The 14,632-nt window shown below is 38.4% G+C and overlaps 1 protein-coding gene across 2 annotated transcripts in view; it reads left to right on the top strand.

Moving 5' to 3' along the window:
* The window catches only part of PRKCB (protein kinase C beta), a 677,822-nt gene that overhangs the window by 547,026 nt on the left and 116,164 nt on the right, over positions 1-14,632 (top strand). For both annotated transcript variants that reach the window (XM_001363029.4, XM_001363115.4), the window contains exons 14-15: positions 6,563-6,643; positions 8,075-8,182. In XM_001363029.4, coding sequence (XP_001363066.1) covers positions 6,563-6,643; positions 8,075-8,182 — 189 coding nt within the window. The remainder of the gene's footprint in view (positions 1-6,562; positions 6,644-8,074; positions 8,183-14,632) is intronic.

The following is a 14,632-nucleotide window of genomic DNA, read 5'->3' as shown; positions in this document are numbered from 1 at the left end:
CTTTTAACTTCTAGAAATAGGCTCAACAATGTTATGCTTAGTCTGAATAACCCAGTATCAGATAAAGCACATCTTCAAACCAGACAACTTAAAATATTGAAATCCTAGGATCTTGGAAGGGGCTTTTGAGGTCATTGAGCCCAACCACCAGCCCACTGCTGGATTCTCCACTACACTTTCCCAATAAGTAGTCAATCCACTTTTTTAGCTTGATGTCAATCCCTAAATCCCTTGAAGATTTTACACTCCAGAGAACATGAGAACCCAAACATGAGCAGCCTTTTTTGTCATAGATATAACAGTATTTGCCCAAGTTCTGCATTTTTTTTTGCTGACATTTATCACAAACATGGAGTCATTACATTATAAAATGTAATCGTTTCAGCTCCTTAAATTCCACCTCTCCCAATGAAATCTCAGCACCTGAAGATAAAAAGATCCCTAGGATACAAATTGCCTTTTTGGAGGTGTTGAATTAGTCACCACAATTCTAAACTCAGTTGTGATTTATAGTACCTAGGAACGTATTTGACATCCTATTAGTTCAGATGATGTATTTTATTCACTCTGGCCACTGTCTAGATTAAGATTGATAGCCTGTTGGCATTTGGCCATGAAGCTATGAAAGATTAATGTCCCTTTAGAATAGCCCGAGCTCTTGGGTCTGCAGGTCATGGTAGGACTCTACTGGTGATAGATAAAAAGGTAGCTTCATAGCAGGAGGGAGAAGACTCATTTTTTCTGAAAATGCAAAGTTGTCACACAGGGTCACAGACTAGACTCATCACTGTTTATTTCTGGGTCCAAAAGAGGTCTAGCTTGTCCCAGAAGTGGAGAAAGTGGACAATCAGATTCACAATGGCGGCTACAAAGTCCCTCCATACTCTAATCAATTTCTTAAGCATAATCAGAAGATTAGGATTCTTCTCACAATTTTACTACTGTGACTTTGAACCATGCTTTCCTTATCTTCATAATGAAAGGATTGGTCTAGATCAAGGGATTCTTACTTTTTTTTCTATCATGAACCCCTTTGACAGTCTGTTGAAGACAGTGAATCCCTTTTCAGAATAAGTTTTTGGTTTTGGTTTTTTTAAACCCTTACCAGACAGAAGAATGGCAAGGGCTAGGCAAATGGGGTTAAGTGATCTAGTAAGTACCTAAGGCAAGATTTGAACCTAAGTCCTCCTGACTCCAGGCCTGGCACTGTATCCATCTTGCTCCTAGAATAATGTTTTTATATGAGTAAAACCAAAGACATAAGACTACAAAGGAAATCACTTATTTTGAAATGTATATGTATATTTTTTCTTACAAATTAATAATCCTCTAAAATCTACTTACAAATTTCTAGAATTCTATCAAGCAATACTTAAGAATCTCTTCCGTGCTCTGCATAGATGATCTCATTTGTTCCTCCTCACAACAACAATGTGAAAGTAGATTATTCATGTGTCCCCATTTAACATGTGAGAAAAATTGAGACTCCGAGGACTCAATCAATGTTGGTCCAAGTTCATACAGCTGCTGTTATCTCTAAAGTCCCATCTAACATTCTATGGCCTTTTCCAGCGACATCATTCTCTTTTCTCTGGTCTAAGCTTCTAGCTCTAAGATTCGGTGACTATGAACTTTACAAAGCTGAGAGTTTTCCCCCTCTACATTACCCTACCTTTTATAGTTATGAATTTTTCAGCTTCCCACCGAGTCTCCTTTTCCCATCTCAAGTGATAGCCCACTAAAAAAGCCCTTCAGAATGGTAGCCTGAGAGATTGCCAGAGTTCATGCTAGCAAAGCTTTTATTTTAATCCTTTGAAGAGCTAGTACAGCTTTATAGTGGATCCTTGGTGGGGGCTATAACCCCAGCAGGCACAGCATGACTATTGGATAATAACCAGCATACCTTATAGTCGAGGTCTAACTTTAACCCTCTTTCTGTCTAAACTTTTCAATGTAGTTTTGGAGACTAATTTCCTCCCAATTTCCCAACTCCAACTTTTTAATGAGACAAAGAAAAAATAGCCATCATTATCCAAAATATCACAAAATTATACACAATATGGCAGTAATGCACCTATTTTCTAAATTGAAGGATGTACGTACTACCATCTCTCTGTATCCATTAAATTCAAAGAGTTCTCTCTTCAAACACCAACTCCCATTAAAAAAAGAGCCAAACAGAAAAGGACCAGGATGACTAAACTTAGGCAACATTGCAAAGTCAGAAAGTTTGCATTCATTGCTCAATGCTTAGCCTCATAGGAGCAAAAATCAAAAACTATCTATAAGAAATGATCCACAATTTCTTGATTTTGTGCCTCCACTCCCCCATTCCATACGTCAAGAATGCCCTCTTGCCCTCACCTCAGGATGCGGATATACCTTCTAAGTCCTAGCTCAGATTCTCCCTTTTCCCTTAAAACCAGCCTTTGTCTTTCTAGCTGCTGATGATGTCTGCTTAACCTGGTCTCCTTTTCTTCTCTTCTATTCTTCTGTCAAGTGTACATCTCCCACTGGGTTGTAAGCTCCTTCAGGGCAAGAACCACATCTTACTTATGCTTTCTCTTCCTCAAACCAAGCACATTTCCTTGCACAAAGCAAGTGTTTCAAGTAACATAATAATATAAAATGCTTGCTAAATATGAAACATTCTATAAAACATCATCATCAGAGCTTACATTTACTTTGAAAGTGTGCAAAGCACTTTACAAATATTTCATTTGATCCTTACAACAAATCTAACCTAGAAGAAATATACTATTATTCTCTCTGGTTTGGAAAATGGTATAGAAAGAAGTGAGATGACTTGCCCAAGGTCACACAAATAGTGCCTTGGGGTGAAAGTGCCTCAGGTCTCCCTGATTCCAGGTCTAGTACTCTTATCTGCTTTGCCAGCTAGTTGTTTATTATTTATTATTAGATGTTGTTTATAATTTTTATTACGACAAAGCCTAAAGAAATACAAAGTAATCCATCATCATTAATTGCAAAATATACTAATATATGTATACATATATATATCTTCATAAATGCAAATTGAAATGTAAAATTAAATCCCTTCATAAATGTTGAGTCATGAGTCTTCATGTACTTTGCTAGTAGTTTGCTATTTCCTTCTCCAGCTCATTTTACAGACAAGGAACCAGAAGCAAACATGTTAAGTGACTTGGCTAGAGTCGCATAGCTAGTAAATATCTGAGGACAGTTTTGATCTCTTCCAGATTCCAGGCCTGGCACTCTAGTCATTGTGTCACCCAGCTGCACTGTGAAGTATTATACAAACATTGGCTTATTGTTATTTTTAATATGGTGGTGCCATGGCTAAAAATGCACTAAGAGAGACATGGTCAAGTGGACTGGAATCCTGTAGCATTGTGTTTAAGGGACAAAGTAAACAATTTACAGGAAAAAGATAGTACAATGAACTGTGAACAATGAGTGAAAATTCTATCCTCAAAAAAAATGTTAACAGTACAAATAAACTATAAACAAGCTTATCAGGATAAGGGAAGAGTTTTTTAAGCCTCATTTGCAGAGAGCATGGAGCTGAGAGGGATAGTTTATAGGATCATAGGATTATAAATTTAAAGCTGTAAGGGGCCTCGGAAGTCATTGATAGGTTGGATGACAGAATAAGGTTTCAAATTTGTCTTAACAGTCAGGAATGCTAGGGGGAAAATGAACTGTAACAAGAATAACACTTTTTCAAGGATGTAAAATTCTGTATTTAGGATTTTAAAAAATAAATTATGTAAGTATAGGAGAGAGGAGCTTGTCCTTTGATAAATGACTGAAGGAAATAGGCATGTGCTAAGTTGAAAGAACCAAAGACTTGGTTGAGACAAGATTGTTGCTGTTCCATCAGATCATTTGTGTCTGACTCTTCATGACCCTATTTGGAGTTTTCTTGACAAAAATATTGGAGTGGTTTGCCATTTACTGCTGCAGCTCATTTTACACATGTGGAAACTGAGGAAAATAGGGTTAGGTGACTTCCTTAGGATCACACAGCTAGTAAGTGTCTGAGATCAGATTTGAAATCAGGAAGAGAAGTCTTTCTGACTCCCTGCCAGATACTCTATCCTTTGTGCCACCTAACTTTATTCATTTATCCGAAGACTTTATGTGAATGGAGAAAGTTTATTTTGTGTTTTTCCAGAAGGTAGAAGATGGAAGTTCCAGAACAAATATCTTCTTTAAATATAAAAAATATTATAAGCTATTCTCACCCAATGGAATAAGTTGCTTAAAAAGTATTGAGTTTACCATCAATGCAAGTGTTCATACAAAGACTAGCTTATTAGCTATAATTGATGTTGAAGAGGGAATTGTATTTCCTAGAAGGTTGGACTTAATTATTTTAGAGTCCCTTCCTATGATAAGATTTTGTGATTAAAACTTGTTCACATGGGCATATAAATTTAATTCAATTTCACACGCATTTAATAAGTATCTAAACAGCCCTTAGCAGACAATAAGCCATAAGCATTTATTAAGCATCTATTGTGTCTGACACGTTATACTAAGCCTTGGAGATATAAAAACAAGCAAAAAGAGAGATAATTTCAGTCCTCGAGGAGCTTATATTCTAATGGAGAAAGACAACATAGGAAATAAAGGTAAAAAGTTATGGGGGCAGTAGGGAAGGCTCAAAGGGGAATAGTACCTTGATGGAGGAATTGTGTCAAAGACCATAAAGTCAGAAGCATAGTTGGGGAGGGGCTGCCCCCAAAATGGTGGCCCCTGAGAGCCAATGGAAGTAGGAGCCAGCATCACTTATAACTAGTAAGCTAAGCTAGTCTTTATGTGAACACTTTCATTGGTGGGAAGCTCAATACTTTTAAAGCAACTCATTCCTTTGAGGAAGGAGGATAGCTCATAATCGTTTTTATATTTAATAAAGTTGTTTGTCCTGTACATTGTGCATTTCCTGGAAAAAAACATTTTTGGTAAAAGTAAAATCAGTATATTAAATGTTAGACATGTTTGAGAAAATGGCCATTCATTTCAATAAATATATTTATTAAGAACCTACTCTTTGTGCTAGAACTGGGGATTCAAAGACAAAATGAAAAAGTCCCTGTTCTTAAGGAGCTTACATTCTACTGGAGGACAAAGTATGTGCATGAGTAAATATAAAATAATAGGAAACAATTTAAGGTTGGGAAAAGTATTACTAACTGGAGCAATGAGGAAAGACCTGCTTTTGAATGTGAATACCTGAACTATGAAGGAAGCTAGCAATGCTACAAGATATAGATGAAAAAGAAGTGCAGTTAGAACATTTGGACCCATTTGGGCAAATACATGGAGATGGGCTACTTGTTATCCATGTAGCTAACACGTCAATTTGATTGGAACAGGTATTGTTCAAAGGGCAAAAATAGGAAATAAAACAAGACAAGCAGGTGGCAGTGAGATAATAGAGGACTTTTAGCGCCAGGCTGATGAATTTGTGTGGTATGAGGCGGGTGGTGCCACTGAAAATTTTGGAGTAAGGGACCACACATTCTGATCTGTATCTTAGTGTCACTTATTAATTCTATTGGTGGGATTCGTTTTTGTCTCCTTTCTCTTTCAAGTAATATTTCCTTCAAGGATTATGATTTTTCTAACTCCACTTACTCCTCCATAACAAGAATACGTCATACCTAATATAGTAAAATGATAGAAGAGCTTTAACAAATACTTTTTTCCATCAACAATTCAGCTTAATTCAAATCCATCCAACTTATTCAATTCAGTTGGCTAAATGTCGAGGTGCTCTCTCTGTACTGGGCACTGTGCATACCAAGCATTTGGGAAATAAAGACCAAAAAAATGATAATCTCTATGTTTTCTTGTAATTTAGTAATAGAGATAAGACTCCAAACACATTTTGTCAGGTTCAGATTTCATATTTCAGGTTCTAGGATTTCATTAGAAGTTTTCTCTACCCATGCTAATAGTTTTCTAGTTTTGCCAGAGGGATGAGAGGTTGTAATTTGGATGGGGTAGAGGCTGAGTCACAGTATATGTAATAGGTAAGACTTGAACACATGTCTTCATTACTCTGTGGCCAGTTCTCTATATTGTCTTCACAAATGACCACATATAAATCTCCAAGGTCCAATCAGAGAGTGATCAGGACATAAGAGGAATATAAAGTTCTAGGACTAATTTGAGGAGGATCAGATTATTTATGACTAGGAGAATCAAGGAAGACCTCATGGAGGAAGTGACACCTGAACTTGGTCTTGAGAGGAGGTGGAGATGAGGGTCTATGAGGGAGATGAGAAAGAGCAAGGCAAAATTGGGGTCTACGGGTCCTTGCCAATATCCACATTTCCTAGGCTTTCTTGAGTTTAGAGACCTAACAGAACTTTATGTTCTCTTTTCCTGACCGTCAAGACAGCCTTGACAGCATGTGGCATTGTGGGAGGGACTGGGTATCTTTAAAGAGGAGCACAAGTTAAATGTAGCACATATACTGGGTCTTTATCATTAATGGACATAGCTGTGGTATTGCCCAGAGAGATGCAAATCTGCTCATAATCCTGATGGCACATTTTGTGTTTTCCAGATAATTGCCTATCAGCCTTACGGGAAGTCGGTAGATTGGTGGGCATTTGGAGTGCTGCTATATGAAATGCTGGCCGGCCAGGTAATTGAATTTTAAGTGACTCACCCAGGAATTGCTCTCCTCCCAATCTGCGTATTTCACTGATAGCCCGTGTGCTAAGAGGCATACAGTCAGAGGTTGTTTACACTGTATGAAAGGCAAGGAATTGACCTTGTGAGCAGCCAAGCCCAGAACATCTAGCCTTGGATCGCGGCTGTCCTGTCATCTTCTTCCTCCCTGGTCCTGCTTAGTGCTGAGAAGGTGATCTAAGGAGGAGAAGATACCTTACTTAGAATGAGCCAATATCCCAACTATTGGGATAGCTTAGATAGCAGGGGATGCTTTAGGTCTAACCCTAAGCTTTAGACTTGTGGAGTTAAGCCAATTTCTTGGGGGTTCTCACTCCCCCTGGAACCAAATCTGGAGACCTTTCACTTAATCTCATGGCTTTCTCCTTTATTCTTTTTGAAACATTCACTGACCTCTGACCTCCCATTTCAAGGTACCATGTCTCCTGGTCTTTAAAATCTCTGTGTCATCTTGGCTTTCCAGCTTCTGAGATCTGCCCTCCCTCTTCCTTTATTACCTTTTCCCCTTCTGTGTCGGATGCTACCCTAACGGGGCACCTAGTTTTACCCTTCCTGTTTGCTGCATACTCCAGCCCACAAGATTAGGTTTTTCAGGATTAATTATAAGGGGAAAGCACTATGCAAATTCAAAATTAATACCCTCAAGGTAAGATTATTAGTAGCATTTATGAAAGTCCAATCCAGGAGGGAGCCTAAATTCTCTAAGTTTAGGGCTCCTAATCCTCTGGAATTCTATACCACTGTACCCAATGTTCTCACAGCCTTTGCCAGAGAATGGATTTCCCCCCAAAAAATAAATAAATTGATATATTTTGTTTTTGCATCCCTTTCATTTCCCAACATATCTTTCACCTCTCCAATATCCAATGAGCCACCCTTCATAGCAACTAGAAGCTCACAGTGTATGTAATGTTCTGCACACAGTCTTCTGCCTTGGTAAAAAAAGGAGGGAGATGCATTTCCTCATTGTATTCTTTGTCACTGAGTTTGGAAAAGATGGTAGAGAATGTAATTTTCTAACCCAGAATATTATTCCTCCCCCTCACCTCTCCTTCACAAATTTGGGGTTTTCCCACCTGGTCATTCTGAATCCAGTTCATTTACCTATTCTATAGAACTGGGTTAATTCATCGCCAGCCACAATACCCTTTGATTACAAGCAGGCTTTTATTTGTTTCATTCATCTTCCTCTTTAATCATTCATTATCTAACTTTCCTTCCCCCAGTGAAGGGAAAACCAAGACAGTGGAAAGGAGTAGAGTTGATGTGCCAATCAACTCAAAAATCAGAATAATTCAATCCGGTTACCCCCAGAATTTTCAAAAGACAATTGCTTTCTTTACTTACATTTTGTCTCTGCTCTTCTTTTTCCTCTGCTCAACAGGCTCCTTTTGAAGGAGAAGATGAAGACGAGCTTTTCCAGTCTATCATGGAGCACAATGTGGCCTATCCCAAGTCCATGTCAAAGGAAGCTGTGGCCATCTGCAAAGGGGTAAGAGAATATTTGATACAGCTATGTCTGTACTTGGGGTATAGGAAAAGCAGAGAAAATAGAAGGTTGTTGCTATATCACAACCTTGTATAATACCATTCGAAGAGCAATGAATTTGGAGTCAGAAGAGCCGAGTTCAGATCTTGGCTATGCCATTTGATACCTGTGGGACCTTAATCTGTATGAGCCTCAGTTTTTCTCCTGTAAAGAGAGAGGTTGGGCTAGATGGCCTCTCTGGTAACTTCCATTACTAAATTGATAATACTATAATCCTAAAAGAAACAATACCTCTCATAAAAGATCCTCTTAATTTGGGGCAAGCTTTGGTTTGTAATCAACCCGTTTGAAAGTTCTCAGTTAGTGGAGATTCTAGGATAGTCCTCTATACTCCATGATGACTCTGAGTTCCTATCAGCGTGAAGTGGATTAAGCCACTTCTTTAAGTCCAAGTTCTTTTCAGAATTTCAGTGGCTGCAAAAATTCAGTGGAGATTCTAAGCTAAGGAGAAGGTATTTGGTCTCTGCCCCTTCAGATTCCCCTTGACATAGGTTAGAACACTTGATGGAACTGAGAGTTGAAGGTATGAGAATTGGCTTCTTGCCCCAGGAAGTCCTAGATTGAACAGACTCCACATAGTTTTTTGAGGGGTTGTTTGTTTTGCCAAATGACTCAAAATAACAGCGTACCCAGACAATATGGAGCCAAAAACTGGCTGAGCTTCCCCACTAAGTTCTAGCCTTAGAATTCTAGAAGAGAAATCAAGCATTCAACAACACAACTCCCAGCTTACAGCACTCGTCCCAGGACTGCTTGACAGATCTCTGGCACAGTGTATAGGATTCATTCGAGATCATTTCAGACAGGGGCTATATAGGGAAAAGGTTTGCCTACTTTAAGGTCTCTACATAGAACTGGAACCCAGGGGAATGGGCAGCCCATTACTGTTATATTGGGTACCTCTGATGAAGCATGCTTCCTAGTGATCGATAGGTGGTTCACGGAATACCCTAGAAGATGCTGTTGCTATGAGTTTTACATTTAAGCCCCCATGTATAGGAACGTGCAGCCACAAGACAGTGACTATCACAGTTCTGTTCCATATTATCTATGTGGTTTTGATTGACTCACTATTTTACCTCTCTGGGCTTTAGTTTCCTCATGTATAAAATGAGATTGTTAGACTAGAGGACTTTAGGGTTTCTTTCCAGATCTAAATGCTATAATTCTGTGCTTTTATGAACCACAGACACACCACACCATGGACATGTGCAAACTCACACATATATACACCTAGATACACACACATATATACATGTGTGTGAATATATATATATATGCACATACTCCACAATTTCTAGAATAGCACTTCTCTACCCAAAGACCATGGATCCCTAAAGGATTTGTGGATAAACTTCATGGGATCTTTAAACTTGGAAAGGAAAAAATATATATTATTTCAATGGAATTCATTTCCTTTGTAATTTGGTGGGTTTACTTTTATATTATTCTAAAATAGATTCATAACCTTCACCAGACTGCCAAATGGGCACATGACAAAAATAAGGCTAAGAATCTGTACTTGAAGGAATTTCTAGAGAGGAGAGTTACAAAAAGAGCACACAAAGACAGATAAGAGAAATAGTTAAATCCATGAAGTATCATGAATTGTGCTGTCCCGTCACACTTACGAGTCTCACTTGGCTCACTCTGAAAACCAAAGAATCGTATCAGCCTTGAAATTCTACTCTCTCTGCTCCCCTCCCTTTAATATCCTAGTTACTACAGCCCTAGGTGAAAATGTTGAAGAAGACAGCCAGCCTCAGCCCAGTGGCTCACTGTAGCCCTAAATAGGTAGAAGAATTGAGGGCAAATTCCTGTACACAATCCCATCTGTGCTTTTCTGTCCCTACATTGCATTACTATCTTCCTTGTTATTCTAATATTTATTAATCTTACTTAATGAGCCTCCACAAACCAGCAGAAACCCAGTTCCCCAAGCTGATCTGGAATTAAGCTGGTTTTATCCAGAGAAAGTCATGCTGTATGTGCTCAGCACATAGTAGGTATTTAATAAAGAATAGCTAAATTGAGTTGAATTTCATCCCCATTCATTCTTTTATTCTAGAACTGTTTACATAGAATCATTTTCCGGTTCCCTCTCTGATCCCATGCCTATTTCTAATGTCCCATAATGAGCGTTGTGTTGACACAGCACCAGATGTCCCATCACCAGTTCTCCTGGGCCTTGGGTTTGATGTTGCTCCTCTTGCTGTATGGAGCCAGCTTGTTCTGAATGGAGCTAGCCCCCCTCTCCATGTCCTCAGGGTGACCTGCTCAGACACACTCAAGGAGTTTAGAAAAGATGAAGATCCTTTTTCAAGTCCCCCCCCCCCCACAGCGTCTTTCTATGCCAATGCCTGTGGTGAGTTGGCTTAATATAAGAAGAAGAGATCCTTCCCAGAACTCTGCCAACTCAGACCTAGCAGACGGATGGCCATTTGTTGTTGGCAAGTTATAGAATTTAGAGTTAGAAGAAATCTTAGAAATCATCTGGACCAACTTTTTCTTCCCTCCATCTTATTGATGAGGAAACTGAGGTTCAGAAGGTTGCTGCTACATATGACATGAAAATAAGTATTGCCTAGATTTGAATCACTATTGTCTAGCTTCCACTACTTCATCTTAAAATCTGTGCATTAGAGTAACTAGTAAGAAATGCAACTGTGAGAATTAACAATTCGTGCAAACTAAGGAGAATAGGTAGGGAAAAATGATCCTTGAGGTTTCTACAGGGAAGTTCCATTGAGCTTCTGCCTAGTTGGCCAGGAAAACATGGTACCTAGGCAATGTGGATCCATCAGGTGGCCAAGGTACCCCACCGAGTTCTGACCTTAGAATCTTAAAGATGAAGTCAAGCATCAGTCACATTTATTGAGCATCCCCACTTTGTGTGGAGCACACATAACAGGGGGCATTCAAAAAGGACTAGAAAGTACAATCCCCACTCTGAGGGATCGTTACCACCTAATTATCCAAATAACACCAGGTAGAGTGCAGGGATGGCTATTACTTATATAAAATAGAGGACAGCCTCTCCCTCTCATCCCTATCCTGCTAGACATTTTAAGCCAAGAAAAAAAAAACAGAGAAAAATCACTGTTGGAAAACCTTCCTTGGATTCAGAGTTAATATTTTCAAATGCTGTGCTCTTTGGAAAAGGCCAAGTTCCCTGTAAAAGTGGACAGTATATGTCAGAGGCCAGGCAGAAAAAGTGTATGGGAAGCTGCAGCTCAGTGTTTAATCAGTTAGTATTAACATTTTGTGTTTGTGTATAAGTTCAAAAGCCAAAAAACTACAGAAAAGTATAAAATCAGTTTGTTAGAGCTTGTGGGCTTCTTAGAATATGAGAACTGGTCTAGGCTAATCTTATGATCAGACAGAATAGGTGTCCCACCTGTGTGGTGGGAGTTTAGGAATTCAGGGCACAGATATGATCCCCAAAATGTCTCTCATCACCTCACCACAAGACCTAAAATTCTACCTTTAGAAACTTATACTTTTGCTTCAATGAATTTTCCAACTGCCCTGTTGATTAGTTCAACAGTAAGATAATGACATTAAATAAACATTTAATTAAGCACCTACTGTGTACATGGCACAGTGATCAGAGATAAAGATACTAAAACCACCATTGTCCTTAACCTCAAAATACTTAAAAATTTCATGAATGGGTTATGACTTGTATACAAATAAATTTAATGCAAGGTAGATTTAAATAAGCAATGGAAATATGCAGATCAAATTCGGTGAAAAACTTAAGGATGAAGAAGTCACTTTCAATTAGGAGCTTTGAAGGATATACCTTGAAAGAGAAGAAAAAAGTTTTCAACAAGCAGGAATGTGAAGAAAATGTGTTTCTAGGAATAGTGGTAGCCCAGGAGAATGTTTAAAACCCTAGGATCAAAAGGACAGCTAATTTTGACCCAGCAAGACCATTACTAGATCTACATCCCAGAGGCCAAAGATAGGGGGAGAGGACTTACTTGTACAAAATTATTTATAGCAATACTTTTTGTGGTAGTAAAGAAATATAAATTGAGAGGATGCCCATCAACTGGAGAACGGCTGAACAAGTTGTGGACTACGGTTGTAATGGAATACTATTGTGCTATAAGAAAAGATGAACCTGGAAAGGTTTTTATGAACCAATGAAAAGTGAAGTGAGCAGAACCAGAACACTGTATATAATAACAGAACTATTATACGATGATCAACTGTGAAGAAATAAACTATTATCAGCGATACAAGGATCCAAGATAATACCAAGGGACATATGATGAAAAATGCTAGCAATAGTCATAGAAGGAATTGTCAGAGTCTGAATGAAGTTCAACTTTATTTCTTTCATGAGTTTTTCTTATATGTACAATATATGTCTTCTTTCATGGCATTAGAAATGTAGAAATATATATTATGTGACAACACTAGTATAATCTATATCAGATTATTTACCTTCTCAGGGAAGAGTAGGAGGAAGGAGGGAGAGAATCTGGATCACCTAATGTCAGAAAACAATTGCTAAAAATTGTTTCTACATGTAATTAAGAAATAAATTAAATAATTTTAAATAAAAAAGAATAGCTAACTTTCCAATTTACTAGGACAGCAGAAAGTACATAAAAAAGAGCAATATGAAATCAGGCTGCATATGTAAGTTGGAGTTATTGATAAATTTTATAGAGCCTTGTACCAATAAATAAAATATGTCAGGATTGTATTTTATTCTGGAATCAATAAGGAGCCACTTGTGGTCTTTGAGCAAGACCAGTAACATGATCAAGCCAGACCACTAAGACAGCTACTTGGACAGAGCTGAAGAATAGTTTGCAAAGATAGAAAACAGGGTGGCCAGTTATGAAACTATTACATTGATCTTGTGAATAAATGATAAGGACCTTTACTGGGATGTTGGTGATATGAGTGAAAGGAACCAGATGTGAGAGATGATGTTGTTGTGGATATAGAACTGAAAGGATTTAACAACTACTTATATAGAAAGAAGGAAAAGTCAAAGAAAATAATAGCTGACATTTGCAAAGATTGCAAAGCATTTTACAGGCATTTCATCCTCAAAACACTCCTGGGAGGTAAGAACTGCAGGTATTATGTCTATTTTACAGATAAATCAACTGAGGCTCAGCTTTAATGGCTTGTTCATGGGCACACAACTAGTAAGTATCATGGTCAGTATTCCAACCAGGTTGCTATTGGCTCCATGTCCAGCACTCATTCTTTCCATCATGATACCTTCTAAGATGATGCCATGCTCTTCAGCCTGATAGTATACCTGAAAAATATCAATGTCACCAATAAAATAGTAGAAAAGTTAAAAGGCAAAGTTTTCTGATGGAAATGGTCATTCCACTTTGGGACATTGAGGCATTTATTAAGAGGCCATTATATACAAAGCATTTACTCCTAAGGAGTGAATCATTAACACTTTAGTCTGATTCAGTGTGATTTAGTTTCCTTCCTTTTTGCATGTAAGTAAGAGAAGAGTATTTAGGGAATTTGATTGTTTGGATGAGATTTGGATCATGGGGCATTGTAGCAAAAGGGTTGGCTCGGGACAAAGGACTTATAATGGGGAGTCCTGCGACTGTGATGGATCCAAGGTCGCTGAGGGAAATTTTGGAGAGGGGGAAGAGTACCTATAAGGCAATAGAAATATACTGAAAGAATCATTGAATGCTGAGGGAGGAAATAATTATGACTCATCTAGTCCAACACACCCATTTTACCAATGGAAACCAAGATTTAGAGAACTGAATAGACTTGCCCAAGATGGCCATGCAGGTAAGACATAACATAGTTAGTTTTCTGAATTTAAGACCTGAAAATAGGTCTTTTCAATACATTCTGCCAGGGGAGATAGAAAACGAAAAGCAAACAGTGCCAACTCCCCCATTTTGCCCCTGGCCAGGCCAGTCTGCTAAAGGGTTCTAGTTTTTAAATGGGTCATTGAGAAGTTAATTTTTTTTCCAGGTCAACTAGCAGTCAATTTCACCTAAAGGGAATTCTTATGATAAAATATAATCATATTCCTTTAGAATTTACAACATCCATAGTGAATTGAGTCATTTTCCTTTCATTAGGATTTGGGGGGCAAGTGTGAGAGCTTGGGGTCCAAGTGGAAAGCAGAGCCAGAGCCCTGCTATTTTAGAAAAAATAAAAGGCTGGTTCTAAATGAAGTCGAGATGGTTTACAGTGCAGCAGAACACATTGTTATTCACCATGTGCCCTGGGGAATAACTGGTGAGTGATTAGCGATGGGAGCAGTGATTACATCTAGCTGTCTGCATCATTTCTGTCACATCTGTCTGGACCTGAAGGCTGTATATGGGCAGAGATGAGAACATGATGGAAACAGCTGTTGGATGTTGCCATGAT

This window comes from Monodelphis domestica, chromosome 7, assembly GCF_027887165.1.
Source record: "Monodelphis domestica isolate mMonDom1 chromosome 7, mMonDom1.pri, whole genome shotgun sequence".
Lineage (NCBI taxonomy): Eukaryota > Metazoa > Chordata > Mammalia > Didelphimorphia > Didelphidae > Monodelphis > Monodelphis domestica.
The sequence above is the reverse complement of the archived record's forward strand: the minus strand, read 5'-3'. Positions and strand labels throughout refer to the sequence as shown.